The following is a 22,839-nucleotide window of genomic DNA, read 5'->3' on the forward strand; positions in this document are numbered from 1 at the left end:
TGCTAAATAGAGGGGCTGAGTTAAATGACTTCTAAAGTCCCTTTTATTTCTAACATTCTGTAGTTTTATAAATCTATAGCTATAGTTTATATGATGTTGGAGCCTTGGACAGAAATGTAACCCCCAATTATAGTTTTTACATTTTTCAGTGCTACATCATAGTGAAAACAGGGGTTGTCTATATTGTCTTTTTGTAAAATATATTTTCATTTGTTAAACTGAGTTCTGTGAGTGACAGGTAATTTTTTTTTTAATTTTTCAAGTGCTTTTTAAGAAAATTTTATTTTTTATTTTTAAGTAATGTCTACACCCGACTTGGGGCTTGAGCCTACAACCCAGAGATGGCATGCTTTATCAACTGAGCCAGCCAGGCACCCTGAGATAGAGTTTTTCTTACTAAACTTTTATAGTAAGTTCCTTTTTCTCACCAAGTTATATTAGGGATTTTAGTAGGATAAATGGAGAAATCTAGCAAGTGATTTGAAGTGTGTGTCTTAAATTCAGGAGAGAAGTCAGAACTAGGGGTAGATTTGAAGTCGTCTATGTTGGTTATAGTTTAAAATATGGAAATAAAGATTACTGGGGGAAAGAACAGAAGAAAAGAGCAGACAGGGCTAGGATCCACATTTAAGAGGTGGAGGAAGATAAGGAACTCCACAAGAAAATGGAAAAGGAGCAAAGAAATAAGAGTAGTAGAACAGATTGTGTCACTGGTAAGAAGAGAATTTAAAAAATGAAGACTTGGGGCACCTGGGTGGCTCAGTGGGTTAAGCATCTAACCCTGATTTCAGCTCAGGTCATGATCTCACAGTTGTGAGATCAAGCTCCATGTCGAGCTCTACACTGACAGCACTGAGCCTGCTTGGGATTCTCTCTCTTTTTTCTCTCTCTGCCCTTTCCCCATGCCCCTCCCCCTCATGCTCTCTCTCAAAATAAATTTATTTTAAAAAAATAAAAAGACTAGACTGAGAGTCAGTCCCTAAAGAAAAGCCCACCATGTGTTGTTAAGATTCACTGATAAATGAAGATAAGTTAGTCACGATTCTAAAGGGTATCTGACAAGAGAGTTTAAGCCAATGGGGGCATGCAATTCAATAATAAAAATAAAATTTTGTAAGCAGAATCAGACCTATAAATACAGAGAACAAAATGATGGCTGCCAGAGGGAAGGGGACTATGAGGATGAGCTAAATGGGTGAAGGGAAATGGGAGATACAGGCTTCTGGTTGTGGAATGAGTAATCACAGGGATGAAAGGCACAGCATACGGAATATAGTCAGTGATATTGTATTAGTATTGCGTGGTGACAGATGGTAACTATGTTTGTGGTGAGCATAGCATAAGGTATAGAGAAGTCGAATCACCGTTGTTTACCTAAAACTGTTGTAACATGTGTCAACTACACTCAAATAAATAAATAAATAAATAAATAAATAAATAAATAAATAAATAAATAAATAAAACAAACTTTTATCACGTTCCAGTTTAAAAACAAAAAGATGGTTTAATGTTGTTATGTGTTGAAGGGAAGTTTACAGGGTTCATTAGCTACTCACATTAGAGTGTGACGGCATGGTGAATAGTAAGCCCTGAGCTGAAAAACACGAATTCTGGGTTCTAAGTCCAAACCCTATCCATTATTTTAACTGCACAGCCATTCAGTCATCTAACAGGGTGAAGAGATTTATAAACAAATGAACCGCAAACCGCAATCAGATTGGTAATTTCCATACTGAATATGACCAAAAATGATCCCGCAAGTGATTAAACCTTGCGTGGCTTAGTTTCTTTACCTATGAAATAATAATAAATTGCATCAAACCTCATACTCAAGTGTAGCATTCCCCCAATGGTTCTGAATCGTCATGTAATTTGCCTCTAAGATGGTTTTTTTTAATTTTTAAAATGTTTTATTTATTTCTGAGAAAGAGAGAGAGAGGGAGACACAGAATCCAAAGCAGGCTCCAGGCTCTGAGCTAGCTGTCAGCACAGAGCCTGACGGCAGGGCTCGAACCCACGAACCGTGAGATCATGACCTGAGTTGAAGTTGGACGCTTAACCGACAGAGCCACCCAGGCGCCCTAAAATAATTTTATTTAAAAAGTATTTTAAATGCATATGTATGGATACATATATATCTCTGTATTTTTAACACACATTTCAGAAATTCGTTAAATAGTACACCGTCTATAAAAATGTACCCTTACACTGAGGCTGTCATACCCTGCCTGCTAACAGTATATATGTAATAGGACAGATCACACCCCATGCTCTTGACCAGCGAATACTGTGCACTTTTCTCCCAAGAGGACGCTGCCCTTTGGAGAGTTGACTGTATTTTAAAACATATATTGTTTGTTTCCCGGAACTGTTTTTTCAGCCATTTGTTAAAAAGAATAGTTGTAACCCATAGTGAATGACAAAGGATGCACGTAAAGACTATCATGCTGGTATTAAAGTGTAAGTTTTGCAGAGGCCAGTGGCCTGATGGGCCTCCAAACAAATGGTTGAGCAAAATGAAGGTAAGATTATTAGACATTTATGAAGGAGTGACCACCAGGTTATCTTCGTAAAGCAGAGACAGTCACAGATTGTCTAAAGTGCCCATTTTGTGTCCTTTGATATAGGGTGACTTTGAGTTCAACAAACATTTAAGAAGTTTGTATTATGTGCCCTGCACAGTGCTGGTGCTAGTGTTACATTGGTGACTAAGAGAAATCCTTCTCAGATTTTATCATTTAGGAGGAAAGGTAGAGGTTAAAACAAGGGCCAGAGACCCACAGGAGGTCAGTTTGGTCCAAGCAGTATGTTGAGTAAATATTCTACCTACCACTCGTTCTGGATGAAAACCATAGCGTCTCTCTCTTCTCTGCATTCCCATGTCTCAGGGTAACTGGGGTTGAAGAAAAAAATATATTGAAATTTGCAGTTAGGTATCTGAATCTTCAGGAGCATGTTAATAAGCATGTGTGGTGTATGCGACTGGGGAAAAGTTTGAGAACGCCTGACTTCTGGGTCATCACATCTAAATCTGTACTTGCAATTCAGACCATGTACTTGAGTATAAACCTACAATTTTAATTACTTTGTTTTTTGTTTATAGGTCCAGGGGCAAGTTCATCCTACTCTTGAGTCTAGTGATGATGCTCTTCAGTATGTTGAAGAATTAATTTTGCAGTTATTAAATATGCTATGTCAGGCTCAGCCCCGAAGTGCTTCAGATGTAGAGGTATGATAAATTTTGCCTTGTGTTTACTTTATACACATACACTACACACACACACACACACACACCACATCCCCCCCATGCTCTGTGTACTTACTGTAGTGTTAGTGAAAGTGTTTGTTCTTCAAGTCCACAAAATCTATATGTTCTACTAAAAAATGAAAACTGGATGTACTCTAACTTTGTATTAGGTATATGATAACTTGTATATGTTGTAGCTGTCCAGCTATTCTATGTTTTCCTTTCATCTGAAATGAACTTTTGTTGGCCTCTAAACACTACTTCTTGATGCTAGAGTTCTACACACAGACACACACACACACACACAGAGTTTTAAGAGTGGAATTCGTTCAAATGTTTCTTTTGTTTTTAAAGCCCACTGTTGTTTAATAAACATTTTAGTTAATCTATTGATCTTCAGTTGTTACATGTATTTTAGATAGTAAGTGAACTCCTTCCCACCAATTGAAAGGGAAAGAAACCTGTAAAAACCTAGGAAGTTCTGCAGTCTACTACAGCGATGACCTGGCCCCTGTCTTTTTAGGGCGTAAAGTGTGGTGGAGATACAGACAGAAATAATGGCAATAACATGATGTGATCCACTGTGCATAAAAGTTAGGAGGGAGACCATAAAAGAGACAATCTAGTAACATAGGCTTTAGGGTTTAGGGATTAGCTTCCCAGAAGAGGCATCTGAAGAAGTCAGAAATCTGAGAAGAAAAGAAAGAAGGTTTGAAGTTCTAACTGTAGAAAATGGGAGATAGAGCTGGAAATAAAAGAGTTTTCTAGCAATGATAAAGGATCATTTGACTTTAATGACCTTGATTGTATAAATCTTTGAGTTTCTCTGACATTTCTTTTATAGTACTTGTAAATGTAGACAAAAAAAAGACAGTTGGGTTGAATGGTATTTCACTATAGATATACGATAGAATAGTAGGGCAAGGAAATGGTGGAAATTGGTAATAACAGGGCTCCACAGCCTTTCAAGAGATAGCACACATAGAATGTAACAAAGATTTTATCTCAAACAGTGGCTGGGTAGGAGGTATAGCTATCTACCCCAGGCGCTACTGTGTCCCCCAGGGGATGAGGGATTGATAATATAGGCATATCCAGTGAGAAACTTCTGACAAGAGCATCAGAGAACCTAAACTAGATAGAAGAAAAAGTGAAATATAATAATGGCAGATACTTGAGTGCTTGCTGTAGTATCTTATACTGTTCTAAACAGTTCCATGCTTCATATTTTATTTAAAGTTTTTAATAACCCCATGAAGATGGTGCTATTTTTTCCGTTACTAGAATATAAGTTCCAAGGTTGTTTTTCTTGTTTACTGCCAAATTCCTAGCATCTAGAACAATGTCTGGCACTGAGAAGGCACTCAGGAAATAGATGTTGAATGAATAAATGTGGAAACTGAAGCACAGAGAGGTTAGATAAATTGCCCTTGCCCCAAGGTCACAGCTAATAAGTAGCAAAGTCAAGGCTAGCCCAGAAAGTCTAAGCTTTTTGGATATACATTCCAACTCAAGTATCCTGCCAGGAGAGGGCAAGTAGATTGGAAAAACATGGAAGGAACTAGGGTATTGGATTTCCCAATAAGGTCAAGAACCGATAACACTAGAATACCTGAGTGAGAGAATTAAAAGAATAGATTGGGATCAGAGACAAAGTTGTTGGAATTTAAGATTTCCTCAGTAACACGGTTACAGAGGAAAATGTGGCCATGTGGTGGTGGCTGGGCTATACGGTTTCTGAGATGAAGTATTCAAAGAATTAAGAGGCCCGAGTATATTTCATGTGTCCTTAAGGTAGACAGTAAGGTCACACAGGATGATGACAAGATTTTACATGATCCAGAAATAGCTTGGGGAATGGAAAAGATGTTAAATTTACCTTCATGCAGGTTTTGGGACAAGGGCAGTTTTTGCTCTAGAAGTTTTCAGGGGAGTTCCAGATTTCAGCTGAGGCAAAGAGATGTTTTAAAACATTGAATTACAGAGGTTGTGGATGTAGAAAAGATTGTATACAATGGAATAGTAATTCACTTTGATTTCTTAAGTAATTCAGAGAAAGTTTCATACATTTTTATCCCATCTTTCCATTGAATTATAAGGTCAACTATCTTTTATTCACGATTTCCTTTATGCACTTAATTACGTTGGTCTTCAGAGTAGATCTTGAATAGAACTCGTTGCCTGACTCTTCTCATGAATAATTCCAGTTGCTCTTTTCGTTCTGAGTTAGGTTCTCCCACAGTGTTTATAAAATACAGCATTCAGTCTTTTGCCTAGTGTATTAGAATAGGGTTATGGAACTCATCTGCTTATTATCATTCTGATGTTAGAGAACGTTCCAGGAATTTGCTGGTTTGATAACATTGCAAACTCAAATTCAGTTCTTTTTTGGTATCTTGTACTATACCTATGTTTGTCTAATTTCTCATTTTAATTAATACAGAAACCAATGTATAATTTTCCAATATTGAAGGAGATCTCCATGAATTCTTGAAAATTACCAAGTCTCTCAGTTTTTGACTTGCACAGATTTAATCAAACTATAGGTCCTTAAGACTCTATATATTAATAAAGGATATTTCATAGCTGTTTAATACTCAGAAAACTTCTGAGATATTGAAGATACATAATTATCCAGTGTCCTGTCTTGTTATTTTTAAGCACTTAATCTCAGCCCTTAAAGTAGATGTAGCCATGTGATATACCAGTGAGCTGGCTTTGGGATTGGGACTGGTTGGGAATAATATATGAGTGCAATAGAAATAGCCACCAGTTGGGTAATGGGCTTTGTAATTTCAGAGTACTGTTATATACATAGTTATGTCTTTACAACACCCTGTGGAGTAGTTATTATTCTGCTTATTTTATAGATTAGACAATCCTCAGAATGGTAGAATAGATTTAATTAAAATTTTTAAAAATAAGATGCAGGGCTTGAACTCACAGCCCCCAGTTCAAGACCTGAACTGAGACAAAGAGTCAGGCACTTAACTGACTGAGCCACCCAGGTGCCCCTAGAACACATTTTTAAGAAGGTGGAAACCTGGGTCCTTTCTAACCAGTGGTCAAATACCCTTCTTCCTGTACCAGTCCTGGAAGGGTATTTAGACAAGAATATGGATATATAGAGAGATTTAAATGACTAAAATGGCGTATTTAGGTTCTTTTATCAGAAAATAATTTTTCATTTTCATTGGGATTTTGAATTTCTTTAATACATTTATTTTATTTCTTTAATACATTTACAGAGCTTTTTTCCCTAAATCATAAGGGCCATGAATTTTATAAGCCCTTCAAATAAATTTTGGGGTAGGAGATAATTCATCAATTTTTTAAAAAAATTTGAGGGCCATATTATAAACTGTACTTAAAAAAATAGACCTGCATTGGGCTCTGTGCTGACAGCTCAGAGCCTGGAGCCTGTTTCAGATTCTGTGTCTCTCTCTCTCTTTCTCTCAAGAATAAATAAACATTAAAAAAGTAGATCAATCTGAATTCATGCAATATATAAATTTTTGATCTTTCTAAAGAATTCATTTTGATTAAAGTATAAACATAATTCAAAGAAGAGTAGCAATTCCTCCTTAATATTTGTCTCCAAGGGGATTTATTTTAATGAAAAACTAAAAGTGGGTTTTAGTTGCCCTGTAGTTTTAGGAATATACATACTTAGAAAGTGCTTGAAAACTGATGGATTATATACATATCTATGTTATGTTATTTAATCTTGCTTATGTTAATTTAAAAGTTTTGATAAATTGTACTACAAATTGTGAACTACCATAGTCCAAATGAAAGGGATTTTGTTTTATTGATGTAACCAAAATTCATTAATCCACCAAGTAATTTGAGTACTACTATCTGTCAGGCAGTGTTCCCAATGAATAAAGAAGCATTTACATGAGTGCTCTGGGAATGTAGAGGAGGGATATGTATTATCTGTTTCTGTCTTTTCAAAAAGATAGCGTATAAAAATTGCTCCAAGCTGGTTCACTCTCCCTCTCCTCATTTTCTGTAAAAAAATAAAAACTAATAGTATTTTTCTGTTATATGTCCCTGGTAAAGTATATTCTTTATTAAATTTCTTTTTTTTCATTTATTTAATTTCTTAAGTCTTATCTCTTCATAATTGTACTTGTTCTTTCCCTCCTTCTCTCTGGTTAATTACACTGATTTCCATTGATTAATACCTTTTCTGTTTCCCTTTCTAGCCTGTGTGGCCTGTATTTAACCAATTTTGATTTCTTAGGACATTCATACATATTCTTTTCATTTAACTCAGACTCTCTTGGACAATTTGTCACAGACTTTTTTTTTCCTATAAGCTATATTCTAAAATTTAAAAAAGTTTGCTTTACTTTTCCATTCATTTTTTTTCCATTAACTTGTTTCTTTTCCATCACATCCTAAAGAATCCTTATAAGTAAGTGTTCTACTAACATTTAGATTTCCCAAGTAATTTATCCATATTTTCTGCCTTTCTAGGACTCCTTCCCCCCAAATTCTCCCACAGGATAAGCCTTTATTACTATTAAGAGGACTTCAAAATACCTGTGGGTCTGAATATTTGTACTGAAGTATGTGTGTGGAAATTGTAATATTGGAATTGATTTTCAAGGATATCTATTTTGATCCGTTCATTATGTCGAGGAAAAGACAGAGTTCTGCTAAGAAGAGATCACTGATTGTTAAACCTAGCTCTGTATTTCATTTATTTTTCCCAAAGCCACCTAGATACTAATGAAGATGGAATTTGTCATTTAAAACAAATGAAGTTATTACTCTTAAAGTAGCAGAGTAGTAGAATTCTAATTCATGAATCTTTCATTGATCATTCCTTCTTGGGCTTTAATACTTTTAAAATGTATATAAAATAATTATAAAAATTTAATTTGCTCAATTAAATTTGCCACTACAAGAGATAAAGTAATTCTTTCAAATTGGCCCTTCAGGATACCTTTTTTTTTTGACATACCAGTCTTTCCCCATACATTCTGACCCTTAATATTACCTCCTAAGTATCTAGTTGGTAATTTGATTCCAGTAATACACTAATACATAAGTTTGAAATGTATTTTTCATCAATATTATTTTTTCTTTCTTGCCTTCTCTTTTGTTATTCCTGATTTTCTTTTCCCTTCTTTCTCAAAACAATAGATAAACTTGGAGTTAGGTGGATAAGACTGAGATGGGAAGAGATTGCTGGTCTGTTTTCTTTTTCTTCCACCTCAACCCCTATCTCTACTTGCCTTTACAATTGTACCAATGACTTTTTTTCCGAAGACCTATGTGAAATATATTTAAGAATTGTCATATTGAGTTCAATTTTTCTTATACTTTTCTTTCACTATTCTATACCAATGCTTTTTAGAGTCTTTAGTAAGCCATAAAATCACTTTATGCATTGCCCAACTAACATTTTTTTTTAATGAACAGAAAGCATCAGTGCATTGCATGTAATAAGGGCTGGTTTTGTCTTATGAGCTTTGTTTGTGTATGATGTGTAAAGATGTAATGAGATGTACTAAGAATTTATTATTTCTTACTCTGAATTGAGATTAAAAGAAAGGAAGGAAGGAAGGAGGTGAGGGAAAAGAAAATAGCAGCGACCGGGCCATACCATTATACGATTTGTACCCATTTAGTTAACCACAGGTTAAATCCATCACTGAAAATTTTAGTTGGAAGCCATAGTCAAGTTAGTCCTAACCTTCAGAATTGTCATTTTTGGATTAGCAAGTCTAGAATTGACTGGGAAAAAGGGAAATTATTTTAGCTTTGGATGTTACTTTCCACCTTCTCTTCCTTCCCTTTTCTCCTTTTTCACTGTCAAACTCCTCCAATATTTTGGACCTTTGTATTACCTGTATAGTGTCCTGGCAAATAGCTTTTCAGCTAGGTATTTCACTGAATTTGTAAACTGCAAATTTAACTGCAATAATTTCTTTCAACATACCTCCAGTTCCATTAATTAGAATTGAAATGATCACTTCTTATATTTGGCAGCTGATTTAGCCATAAACCTAGATGAAGAGAAAATTTATTTAATTTGAATGGGTTAAACTATAACACTTTATAAATTTGTTCTTAACATATTCTAGAATCAGCATGTTTTCCTCCCAAAGTGTCACATGACAGTCTTTTTTAAAATTTTTCATTTTAATAGCAACTGACAAAACTATTTAGATTTATAATCAAGAGTGATATCTAATTTTATCTAATAGTTTTTAAGTACTAGTTATATACGTGTTTAAATTATGTTAAGAGCGACCTCTACTGGTTTTCTCTGTGGTATCCTGAAAGTGGAATGTAAAAATGAGAGAATGAGTCACTTTTGTTTGAAGTGAATCACATTGGTTTATTAAAGTAGGAAAATTCAGCTTTTATATTAACATGAGTTCCTCCACTTTCAATGGAAATTCTAACGAAAGTGCTAGAAATTAAAGAGAAGTGTTTTGTAAAAACTAATAACCTATAGAGGATTCAAACTCTATGATGAGCTAGAGTGTATAAAAATTGTTGTTACCAATGTAAACCCTTGATTTCCATGGTTTGTAAATAGTATTGAGGTCAGGTATTTTTGCATGTTGAATAAAGTAAAGAAAAAATTTCTTAGAGGTTTCAAGTGCAAAATGCTACTTCAGGTTGTAACTGGTATTGAAAAGACGAATGAAAATTGGATTTAGATATTTGCTTCTTGAGCTTAGGTCTTGTTCCTTGAGACTTTATATAAGCAATGTTTATTCTAACGTTCTTGTCATTAGCTTTATCACAGTAAAGTTGAAATTCTGAATGTGATTTCCCCCCCTAGATAATACAAATAATGTTTAGTCTCTTAACTGTCTAATTAAGAAACTAATGCATTGACAGCTATAGATTTCTCTTAACTATCTTTGTAGTATAAATTATAGCACATGTGAAAAACCTGCTTTTGGTATTCTTTGAATTTAAAGTAAATTGTAAATGAAGAGCACTATTTAATATATTTGTTGCTTAGTTATTATTTTTCTATTTTTCAAGGAACGTGTTCAAAAAAGTTTCCCTCATCCAATTGATAAGTGGGCAATAGCTGATGCCCAGTCGGCTATTGAAAAGAGGAAGAGAAGAAACCCTTTATCTCTCCCAGTAGAGAAAATTCATCCTTTATTAAAGGTAAAGCTGAAATACTACCTTCATCCTTTTAAAAGCAAAATAAAACCCATCATTTTCAAACACTCAGCATCTATTTTATGGATTATAGCAATTGAAGAATAAAATTCTCTCCTGTTAATTTTTTCAGAAATTTGATGATATGACAAAAAGAAAATACAAGTTGGGCAACATGATTTAAAGTAATTTCATACCAACAAAAACATGCAAATTGAAGAGACTAAGAAAAGTTATGATTGTGGATTTTGTTCAGCTCAGGTGATACTAGTACCTCAAAGAGAATTTATAAAATTGTATTCTGCTGGTTAGACCTAAGTGTCCCTACAAATCCTTCAAATCATAATCCTTCACATTGTCAGATGTATAGGGACCTCTGTGTACAAAAATTGTGTGAAGATTACCTTAACTACCAAGTCCTAACTCTCATTTAAGTCAGTCAGCTGAATCTCTCCAGAACTCATAGACAGAATAATCCTGGAAACTCTAATAATGCTGTTTCTATTAATTTAATAAGATTAACAAACTATAGATTAACTCTGATGTCAAAAACATAGATATTATAGTAATTAAAGTAATTAATACTCTTGATACCAATACTTTTGTATATACTATAATACAAGCAAAATGTTAATCCTTGCATACATTACGTCTAAACTTTATTACTCAACAAAGTTTGTATCATCATCCCCAGTTTGTAGATGAGGTGACTGAGGCAACAAGTGATTAAGTAACTCTTAGTCCATGTTCACAGGGCTCCAAGGGATAGTGTTAGGGAATTCAAGTCTGTTTGCTCTTGTCCAAGACTTAAGATTTAAGACTAAACACTTGGGTGATGTTCCAGACTGTCAAAGGTTATGTTTTGTTCTTGGGTTGTTGGAATAGAAATATCTGTCTATATCTTACTGGTCTGAGGGAATAAGTGCAACATATAGAGAATTACTAAACCATTTGTAATTACATACTCTGTATAATTCTCTTTTCATGATTTTTACTAGCTCTACATTGAATTACATTCTAAGAGAATTAACACATTGAGGTGTGTGTCTGATGTGTTAATGATGATCCTGAACTTTGAATTTTATGATCTAATTGCAGATATCATTTCAGTTTATTAACTTATCCTTATCACTATAGACATTTCATAGTTTTTACATATCTTTAAAGGTAAATGCCACCTGTCCCCAATTTATAAGCAAATTTCATATTTCCAAGGTTTTTTTTAAAAATCAGATTGTTTAGAAAATAAATTTGCTTTCCTGTAGCAACTAGTCCGCCGCACAGAAGCCCATACTTACTTTGAAGTCTAAGAATACTATTTAACAGGCTGTTAGTAACCACTGTTGTTTAGTAGAATATAGCATGAACTTTTTTTCTGTTGAAACAGTACAAATACCAGGAACGTGTCACTAGGGTTTTGGGATCCCAGGTTCCTTTGGAAAGAAGAGTAGAGGTATAAGACTAGTACATATTCCCAAATATTAGTAATACATTAACTTTTGTTCTGCATAAAGAAAAAGCTTCTTTTGTCATAGTTAGTTCCAGATATTATCAATTAGGTGAAGTGAGCATTTCTCCCGTCTCCCAAACTGGGGCTTCCCTTCCTAGTTTAAGGACGATCTATTTATTAATCTGTACTTGTTAAGTATTTTACATGATCATAGGTAGTTTTGTTTTACCTTACATTTCCAAATAGCAATATGTATATTATTCATAGATGAACCACTTATAATTAAATGTTGTTGATAATCACAGGCCTCGGTAAAAGTTCAGCTAAACACTACACATTTTTTAAATTTTTAATCAGTGTGTCAAATTTATAGTATATGATTTTTAAACATGTTTTTTTTTTAATTTTTCAGGAGGTCCTAGGTTATAAAATTGACCACCAGGTTTCTGTTTATATAGTAGCAGTATTAGAATACATTTCTGCAGACATTTTAAAGCTGGTGGGGAATTATGTACGAAATATACGGCATTATGAAATTACAAAACAAGATATTAAAGTGGCAATGTGTGCTGATAAGGTAGGATACTGATCTTCTGTATGTTTTGTTCTTAAATTTTTATTCTTGATTTACTGGATGCTAACATACTATTCAGTAAATAAAATTATATATTATGTGTTAGGGTATTATTTCCAGTAATCTAATAGCAACTACTCAAAATATCACTTTATAGAAATAGAATATTATATATATAGTATAAAACTGTGTTTATTTGATTAAATGTTTTATTTATTTTGAGAGAGAGAGAGAGTGCCTGTGAGCAGGGGAGGGGCAGAGAGAGAGGGAGAAAGAGAATTTCATGCAGACTCTGCACTATTAGTTAGCATAGAGCCTGACCCGAGGCTCCATCTCACAGACCATGAGATCATGACCTGAACCAAAATCAAGAGTCAGATGCTTAACTGACTGAGCCACCCAGCTGCCTCTGAACTGTGTTTAAACATGTCATGCAGTTTTTCTTTTATGTATTCCTGCAAGTAGAGTTAATAATAGTAATAATCTCTTATTAGTGAAATTCTTTAATTATTTAGGTTGTAATATGTAGAAGATGATGAATTTTGAAAACAAGATTTGAAAATGTAAAAATACTAAACTCTTGAGAGCTTTATTTCATACCTAACTATCTTTAGATACTATTTCTATGGTTTTCTTATAATAATATTGAGAGCAAACATTATTGGGGCACCTGGCTAGCTCAGTCAATTAGGTGTCCAACTTTTGATCTCAGGGTCATGAGTTCAAGTCCTGAGTGGCGCCTACTAAAAATAAAAAGAGCAAACATTATTGAAAGTTAAGCATATATGTAATTTATTTCATTTGGTCTACCCCCTCTAAGGTAGATGCTCTTCTAAATGGGAAACTGAAGTTTAGAGAGATAAGGAAGAAATTCTGGACCCAGAATTTTCTGAGAAGTTTCAAAGCCAGGACTCAAACTGTAGATCTCAGTCTGAAGCTCTTAGTTATTGCTCTAGACTGCCTCAATGTTTTCATTTTATGAAAATGACTTTGCAGAATAAAAAATATTTTCAGATGAAGCATTTCATTCCATTGTTTCCTCCCTATACTCTTATTGGTTTGGAATATTCTAATTACTAAATCCACTTAATTATGTTCTAGTGTTTATTTTTTCCTTTTAGAGGGCTCCTGGGTGCCTCAGTCAGTTAAGTGTCTGACTTTGGCTCAGGTCATGATCGTTTGTGGGTTTGAGCCCCAGGTCTGGCTCTGTACATCTCAGAGCCTGAAGCCTGCTTCAGATTCTTTGTCTCCCTCTGTCTCTGCCCCTTTCCTGCTCTCTCTCTCTCTCTCTCGAATAAATAAACATTAAAATAATTTTTTAATTAAAAACCATGAATGTGAACATGGAGAGTAAAATTCACCTGATCTGAGGAAGGGTTTCAAATGTATTGATAGTTTTAAATGAGTAATTATTTTGTTTTGTTTTTTTAATGTTTTTATTTCTGAGAGAGAGAGAGCGAGAGAAAGAGAGAGACAGTGTGAGCAGGGGAGGGTCAGAGAGAGAGGGAGACACAGAATCTGAAACAGGCTCCAGGCTCTGAGCTAGTTGTCAGCACAAAGCCCGATGTGGGGCTCAAACCCATGAACTGTTAGATCATGACCTGAGCTGAAGTCGGATGCTTAACCGACTGAGCCACCCAGGTGCCCCCAGTATTTGTTTTTTAAAATATCTTTCAGTGAATATGAAATATTTGGTACCTTTAAATAAATCAGATAAGTAAAATCGTTTTGAGGACATACTGTGAGCTTACCCAGAGAGGAGATGCAAAAGAAGAATACAACAAGGTTCCAGAGTTGATGGAGATTTACATTTATGAAACAAGCAGAAAGTAATACAAGATAAAATATTTCATCATGTTGTAGGGATAATGATGTTGTCAATATTTATAGAAGGGGAAAGATGAGGTTTCACAAGAGTAATAATAGTAAGCTTCTTGGAAGAAGCAGAACTAGTTTTGATCAGTCTCCAACAAATGTGGTCAAGGAGGCCAATTAGCAGACTGTGAATTATTCAGACTTGGGGCAGTGAGGCCCTGGAGTGAGTGGTGATGACAAGGATATGAAACAGAGGAAACTAAGAAAAGTCCAACACAGGATTTGGGAACAAATTTGAACTAATAGGTTAACATAAGAGACAGACAGAAAGATAGCAGTATTAATAGAGAGCTTGGGGGAGGCAGTTTGTGATATTAGATGTTAAATTCTGTTTTAGAGAAGATATGCAGGGAGCAGTGGCAATATAGCTAAGGAGATTATTGTGTTTCTGCTTTTTATCACTTAACTGTATTCAAAAGCAACTTAGGGTGCTTACCTTTAATTATAGATTCATATTTCACTGTACTTTTTTTTTAATATCTCTGACTATGTAGGTATTGATGGATATGTTTCATCAAGATGTAGAAGATATAAATATATTATCTTTAACTGATGAAGAGCCTTCCACCTCAGGAGAGCAAACTTATTATGATTTGGTAAAAGCATTTATGGCAGAAATTCGACAGTACATAAGGGAACTAAATTTAATTATAAAAGTTTTTAGAGAGCCCTTTGTCTCCAATTCGAAATTATTTTCCGCTAATGTAAGTACTGTTTTATACACATATATCATTGCATGTGTTGTTAATTTTATGTGATCCCTCATGTAGTTTATGATTGCTGATTTGTCACAATTTTTTCAGTTGTGCAATTTAATTCATTGTGACTATGCTCTCAGAGTTGCTACAAAAGTTTCAATAAATTCAACATCCAAAATTAAAAGACTAAATCTAAACTAGACTGAACTGTAAGTGCGAGTGAATCCACAGTCTTCCCATGTACTCCAAGTAATAAAGCCTCTTGTTAAGGTGGAAGAGTTTTTTGTTGATTTTGACTCAGTTGAGTCATTCAGCTAACACTTCCTCAGTGCTGCCTGTATATATTGTTTGACACCATATAGAACTTGGCAGTGGGGATTCAGAGATGAGTAGGAAGCAATTCCTTTTCTCAAGTTGAGTCTAGTCCAGATGGAAATGTAAACTTGATGTTAAAATGCAACACAGTATGGTAAATACCATAATAGAAGTGTGACGACAATATTTTGGGGAGCAAAGAGAGGGAGCCAATAACATTGAAAATTAGAGAAGGAATTACTGGTCTTACAGTAGTGATCAAACCAACCTAATTAAATCCTGGGGAAATGCTGAACGCTGAGAACAGTTGAGATTGTCTAAAGAGGTTGCATCTGTAGATCGTCTAAGGCAGAACTCTAGGCATGGGTGACTGGTAGAAAGGCAGTGCTCACTACAGGAGCTGAGGCTGGGGCTCAAGTTATGGCAGTGAGTGAACGTTAAAAGTTATAGAAGTAGTTGATGAGTTGCACAGATCTTTAAATATAGTAAAAAAAAAAAAAGACACTGAATTGTTCACTTTAAATGGATAAATTACATGGTATGTTGATTTACCTTAATAAAGTTTTTTAAAATAAAGGAGTAAAGAATTGCTAAAGATTTCTTAGGACACAAAAATCAAGAACCGTAAAATAAAAAATAAAATTAATGAATTGGATTTCATTAAAATGAAAACCTTTTGCTCTTCTAAAGACACTGTCACGGAAATAAAAAGGTAAGCCACAGATTGGTAGAACCTGTTTGAAATACATATATCTAATAAAAGACTTGAACCCAGAATGTATAAAGGACTTCTACAATTCAATAATTAGAGTAACAGCCTAACAATTTTAAGCGGGCAGAAAATTTACCCATTTTATAAAAGAAGCTATTCCAGTGACCAAAAAGCACATTGAAAGATGCTCAACATATGTAGCCCTTAGGGAAATGTATGTTAAGACCACAATGAGATACTACTACAGACTCATTAGAATGGCTGTTATGAAAAACAGTGACATTACTAAATGTTGAAAAGAGCGTGAAGCAACTGCTTGTGGGAATGTAAAATTCCCTCATTGCTTGTAAGAATGTAATCTGCTGCAAATACCTGGGAAAAGAGGTTGGCCATTGGTGTAACATTATACATAAACTAGCCATATTACCTGCAATTCCCCTCCTAGGCTTTTACCCCTGAAGAAATGAAAACATGTCCACACAAAACTTGTTCATGAATGTTCATAGCAGCTTTATTTGTAATGGTCCCAAACTGGAAACAACCCAAATATCCATCACAGGTAAATGGGATATACAAATTGTGGTATGTCCATACAGTGGAATACTACTCAAAAGGAATGAAGTAGTTATATGAACAACAACATGGATCCATCTCAAAAGCGTGACCTTAGAAACTAGACGAATAAGATTATATATGATTCCATTTGTTTAATATTGTAGAATTCTAATCTGTAGTGACAGAAGGCAGATCACTGGTTTCCTGAGGGCAGTAGTGGTGATTAATGGGGATTGAGCATAAGGAAACTCCTCAAGGTAATAAAAGTGTTTTATATCTTGACAGTGGTGATAGTTACAAGAGTAGATAATATCATAAAATCTCATCTAAAAGTATATCAAAATAGGTATTTCTCATTGGATATGAATCATACTTCAAAGTTGATTTGACAAAAAATACATAATAATAAAGGTACTCAAATTAAAAAAGTAACTGAACAAATGCAAATGAGTATTTGTTTTTCAATTACCACATTGTTCTAAAAGTTAAGATTTACAGTATTCAGTGTTGTATGTAAGGGTTTGACCTAACTGTTCCTCCCATACACTACTTGTGGGAGGGTAAACCAGTGGACTTTTTAAAAGAAAATATCCATTGACATTTTAAGTGTGTAACCCCATGACAGAAGCCTGTCCAGGAATCTAACCTACAGAACATCTTAAGTCACCAAGTGTTGTATTGAGCATTCTTGTGTGCATGTCTGTTTGTAACAAAAATGAGATAACAGAGGAGTAGAATGAAGCAATGAAGTAAAGGGCTGTGTGGACTCATGGATATTTTTTGTCACTACTGGTAGAACAAGAGCTGGGCATGCCAATGAGAAAGCCCAGGCAAGAGAAGCGCTGAGGCAGTTGGGAGGCTTGTGTGAGCACTTCTGCCCCACACCGAAGTCAGGTGGCTGTCTTGAAGGAAAGCACTGTATGACTGAATTGCTACCTGAACCAGCCATTTTCTTCAGGAAGCACTACTTTTACCTGAAAGAACGACTGACAGGCCTGTGGTTATGTAGACTTGTGTATTTGGCAGACATTTCTCAAAAATGAATGAAGCAGGGGAATAAAAGGAACAAACCTGTTACTTCAAGGAACGTGGCAGTGTTTGTTGACAGTGATAAAATTTGAGCTTTCAAATGAAATCAAATTTTGGAAAATTTGTATCTACTCTCAAGATCGGTGGCGATACTAATAGGCTTGGTCTTTTAATATTCTATAGTTAAATGTGTTAACCCTTGGAAAATCTGCAACATTCAGTGGACCACTGTTTTCCAAGTGACCAAATTCATAATGCTACAAAAACACACATGGGTAAAGGATCCATTCAAAGTTTAATATAGCCCGATGGATTTTGATGTAACAGTACAAAACTGATGAGGTTTCAACTTCGGCTTTAAGCTGAAGAAACTACCTTTAAGAAGTAGTTTGTTGAGTTTGGGCATAATATCATGCAAGGGTGTTCACTCCATTTATATGAAATGTCCAGAATTGACAAGTCCAGGGAGATGAAAAGTAGATTAGTGGTTGCCAGCCCCTGGGCAGGAAAGAAGAATGAAGGATGCTGCTAATGGACTTAGATAGACCTTCTCTTTGAGGTGATGAAGATATTCTGGAATTTTATAGTGGTGATCATTGAACAGCTCTGAATATGTGAAAACCATTGAATAGTGCAATTTAAAAGGGTGAATTTTATGGTGTGTGACTTCTGTCTCAATAAAGAATCTGTACTGAAAAAGAAAAGGATATCTACAATTATTTGAATAGACTATTAAAATAGTCTTCCCTTTTCCAACTACCTGTCTGTGTGAAGCTAGATTTTCTTTGTATGCTTTAACCAAAACAATGTATCGTAACAGATTAAATGCAGAAATATATATGAAAATCTAGCTACCTTCTATTAAGTCTATTAGAGACTTGCAAAAATGTAAAAAAGTGCCAATCTTCTCACTAAGTTTTTTGTTTTAAGGAAATACAGTTTTCAAAATAGTGTTTTGAAGAAATATATTTGCAAATTGTACGTCTTTGCAAAAAGAATTCTTGAATTGTCTTTTACTTATACTTGTAAATTGTTAGAATTTCTCACCATTTTTGCCATGTTAAATTTTGTGATTATAAAATGACTTATTGACTCAAAATTTATTTTTTATTCTACAGCCTAACTGAATTAATATGTTTTTCCTCCCAACAGGATGTAGAAAACATATTTAGTCGTATAGTAGATATACATGAACTTAGTGTAAAGTTACTGGGCCATATAGAAGATACTGTGGAAATGACTGATGAAGGTAGCCCCCATCCCTTAGTAGGAAGCTGCTTCGAAGACTTAGCGGAGGTAAGTACTTTAATTATACACCCCCCCAAAAAGTCCATATAAAAGCCCTACATTGCATTAAAATTGGAGTCTTAATTCATGTTTCCAGCTAAAATCATAGATATTAAATGCTGACTACTCAGCTACATTGCCTGTTCCTCATAGGGTCATTGTCAACATTTGTTTCTATTGTCATGAAACACAAAAAAGTAGTCTATTAACCATTATGAAAAAGCAGATCGAGGAGAGGCATTTACAGCTGACACTCAAATCATCTGTCTTACATAGCAAAGCTAAGAACAGTCCATGAATGCCCTGTCAATGAAGAAGCCATGGAACTTGGATATGAGGTTAGACTACTGTGTTCTGGTCTAAATTCTGCTACTTATTAGTTGTATGTGACTATGGGCAATTTATCTCAAATCTTTAAGCCTCCAAATCTATATATCCAATATATAGGGCTCAGGATTTTTGTGAAAATTAAAGTAACCTACCTAAAATATTTAGCTAACCACCCTAACACAGTAAGCTATTCAGTATGTAATAACTGTACATTATAATTTGGAATAGGAGGAGTGAAAATAGGAAAATCATGTCTAGGATTCAAATGTTGTGGGGGTGAGAAAATAGTAACCCTCTCCTTGGGTATTCAAATGCTACAATATATGAGTTAGTCCTAATAAGTTCGTATTGGTCACTCTGAGATTTCTAGATCTTACTTTGTTCTTACTCTAAAATCCACAAACACAGGGTTGAGTTTGTAAAACAAAAAGTTTAAGATTTTCAGGCAAAATAGTATGATAAGCTTAAGTTTCACTAACAGCCCCTCCACTTTTGCTTCAAACATATAGAAGTCATAAAGTATATATTTTTTAAAAACGAATATATATACGGGGTGCCCAGTGGCTCAGTCAGTTGAGTATCTGACTCTTGATTTCAGCTCACGTCACAATCCCAGGATCATTGGATCGAGCCTCGTGTTGGGCTCCACACTGAGTGTGTGGACTCTGCTTCAGATTCTCTCCCTTGGTCCCTCCCACTCTGTTCCTCTTCCCTACTTGTGTGTGTGCTCTCCTCCCTCCCTCTCTCTTTCTCTCTCTCTGTCTCTCTCTTTCAAATAAATAAAAAGGATTTTTTTTTAAGTTAAAAAGAAGGAATATACATAACTGGACTCAAAAATAAGATCAGAAAGAGAGTAGACATTCAAGGTAATGAGCGCTGGTAGCCGGGTTTTCAGCTATTAAGGATAATGAAGATTAAATGTGCTCCATGAAAGTGAGCAAGACTTCTTGTTTCGAGACCCTGATTGTAAGAGGATGCCAGAGAACCTGTCAACTTCCTGCCTGCAAAGTTTTATAGAAAGTTGTAGACTTGAGGTGGGGGAATAGAAACACTAACTTATAACAAATATGCTTTAAAACTTAACAAATTATCCCACAATATTAAGCCAATATGATTATAGAGCCTGAGACCCAAAAATCATAGAGCAGGTTCTGGTCTGAAAGAGTGATCATAAAGAGATGGGAGAGAAAAAAAGGAAACCAAAAATTAGAAGCCTCCCCCTAAGAAATCTCTAATACAGAAGTCCAAAGTACAAGACAAATAATAATGCTTAGTGTGATAGCTAACAAAGTCAACCATTAGGAAAAAAATTCATTCCAGATGAAATTAATTTTGTACAATAGACATATGAAGACTTTAAAAGAAGTTTAGGATGCTCAAAGAGATAAATGAAGAAATATGACCCATTTATAAAGAAGACATTGTGAAACAAAAATAAGTGGAGAGAAAATAAGAACAGGTAGGTATCAAAAGAAACAATTAGGGGCTCCCGGGTGGCTCAGTCAGTTAAATGTCCTACTCCTGATCTCAGCTCAGGTCTTGATCTCAGAGTCATGAGTTCAAGTCCTGCTTTTTGGCTCTGTGCTGGGTGTGTAGCCTACTTAAAAAAAGGGGGGGTGATGGTGTGCCTGGGTGGCTCAGTCCGTTAAGCATCTGCTTTGTCTCAGGTCATGATTTCATGCTGTGTGAGTTTGAGCCCCACATCAGGCTCTCTGCTGTCAGCACAGAGCCCACTTCAGATCCTCTATCCCCCCACCCTCTTACCCCATCTACCCTTCCCCTGCTCACACACATGCTCTCTCTCAAAAACAAAAATTTTTTTTAAAATCCCCTTAAAAAAAGCAATTGGGGAGCACCTGGGTGGCTCAGTTGGTTAAGCATACGACTTCGGCTCAGGTCATGATCTCGTGGTTCGAGGGTTTGAGCCCCACATCAGGCTCTGTGCTGACAGCTAGCTCAGAGCCTGGAGCCTGTTTCAGATTCTGTGTCTCCCTCTCTCCTGACCCTCCCCTGCTCACGCTGTCTCTCTCTTTCTCAGAAATAAATAAAACAATAAAAAAAAAAAAAAAAGCAATTGGGGATATTGGGAATAAAATGTAAATAAAAACTCACTGTGTAGACAACATTTGCTAGACCTAGTTCAAAGAGAATACTTATGAATTGGAAGAAGGAATTGAGGAATTCATTGAGAATGTAACGCACAGAAACCACGGTTAGAATATGAAAGAATAGCTAAGAGTAATGAAGGCTACACTGAAAGGTTTTAATATCATCTAATAGGAGTTTCAGATAAAGAGTGCTGGAGAAGAAATCTTTAAAGAGGTAAAAATTGAGCATTTTCCAGAAATGAAGACATGAGTTCCCAGATCATAAATAAGTTCCAAATAGTGGGCAGGATAGATAAAACATTTAAGCCAAATAAAACACATAAGCCAAAAATATTATACATCAAGGATACTACAGATCAAGGATAAGAGAAAATCTTAAAAGCTATATAAGAGAGAAAAGAGTATTACTTGAAAAGGAACTATAATTAGAATGACAGAAGGCTTCTCTTTAACAATAGAGGCTAACAGTCAGTTGAGGAATATCTTCAAATACTCAGGGAAAATAGAATTTTCTGCCCAACTAAACTTGTATTCAAGAGTGAGTTCAAAATTTAAAATAAGGAAGCTTGCAGAAACAAATATGAGAGATCTTCACGACCTTAGAATAAGCAAATATTTTTTAAATAAGACACCAACACCATAAAAGAAAAGATTGATAAGCTGGGTTTCATTAAGTGTAAGAACATCTGTTGTCAGCAGGGGTGCCTGGTTGGTACAGTCAGTTAAGCATCTGACTTTAGATTTTGGCTCAGGTCATGATCTCATGTTCATGGGTTTGAGCCCTGCATCAGGCTCTGCACTGACAGTGCACTGACTTGGGATTCTCTGTCTCCCTCTCTTCCTGTCCCTTCCTCCCTGCTTGCATGCATGTGCACACGCATGCTGTGTGTCTCTCTCTCTCAAAAATAAGTCAACATTTATTTTAAAAAACTGATTATCAATATGCAAAGAAAAAAATTCCTTTCTTAGCTCATTTCATACCACAAGTTCTCAATAGATTCAAAACCTTAAAAACGAAAGCAAATTTTGTAAGTTTGGAAGAGAGGGGCACCTGGGTGGCTCAGTTAAGCATCTGATTCTTGATTTCAACTCAAGGTTGTGATCTCACAGTTCATGAGATCAAGCCCTGCATTGGGCTCAGAGCTGACAGCACAGAGCCTGCTTGGGATTCTGTCTCTGTCTCTCTCTCTCTCTCTCTCTGCCCCTCCCCCACTCACACATTTTCCTCTTTCTCTCTCAAAATAAACTTTTAAAAAATTCAGAAGAGAACATAGGAGAATATGTTTATTACTTTGAGATAGAAAAGATTTCTTAAAGAACCTAGAGAGTGCAAACCATAAAAGAGTAAAATTTTAAAACTTCTATTCATAAAAAGACACTATAAAATTACAAGAATATGAAAGAATGATGAACTTTTTGCCTCACACCATATATAAACATAAAATGGACCTAATGTAAGAGCTAAAATTATAAAACTCTTAGAAGAGAACATGGCTAAATCACAACCTTGGCT

General features: G+C 35.1%; 1 protein-coding gene across 2 annotated transcripts in view; it reads left to right on the top strand.

Annotated features, from left to right (window-relative positions):
• Positions 1-3,107: 3,107 nt before the first annotated feature.
• SOS1 (SOS Ras/Rac guanine nucleotide exchange factor 1) overlaps positions 3,108-22,839 on the top strand; it is a 72,365-nt gene continuing 52,633 nt past the window's right edge. For both annotated transcript variants that reach the window (XM_077764240.1, XM_077764241.1), the window contains exons 1-5: positions 3,108-3,229; positions 10,268-10,399; positions 12,256-12,420; positions 14,787-14,996; positions 18,754-18,897. In XM_077764240.1, the coding sequence (XP_077620366.1) occupies positions 3,188-3,229; positions 10,268-10,399; positions 12,256-12,420; positions 14,787-14,996; positions 18,754-18,897 (693 nt within the window). In that variant the 5' untranslated portion in view covers positions 3,108-3,187. The remainder of the gene's footprint in view (positions 3,230-10,267; positions 10,400-12,255; positions 12,421-14,786; positions 14,997-18,753; positions 18,898-22,839) is intronic.

This window comes from Crocuta crocuta, unplaced genomic scaffold (assembly GCF_008692635.1).
Source record: "Crocuta crocuta isolate KB4526 unplaced genomic scaffold, BGI_CrCroc_1.0 scaffold164, whole genome shotgun sequence".
Classification (NCBI taxonomy): domain Eukaryota; kingdom Metazoa; phylum Chordata; class Mammalia; order Carnivora; family Hyaenidae; genus Crocuta; species Crocuta crocuta.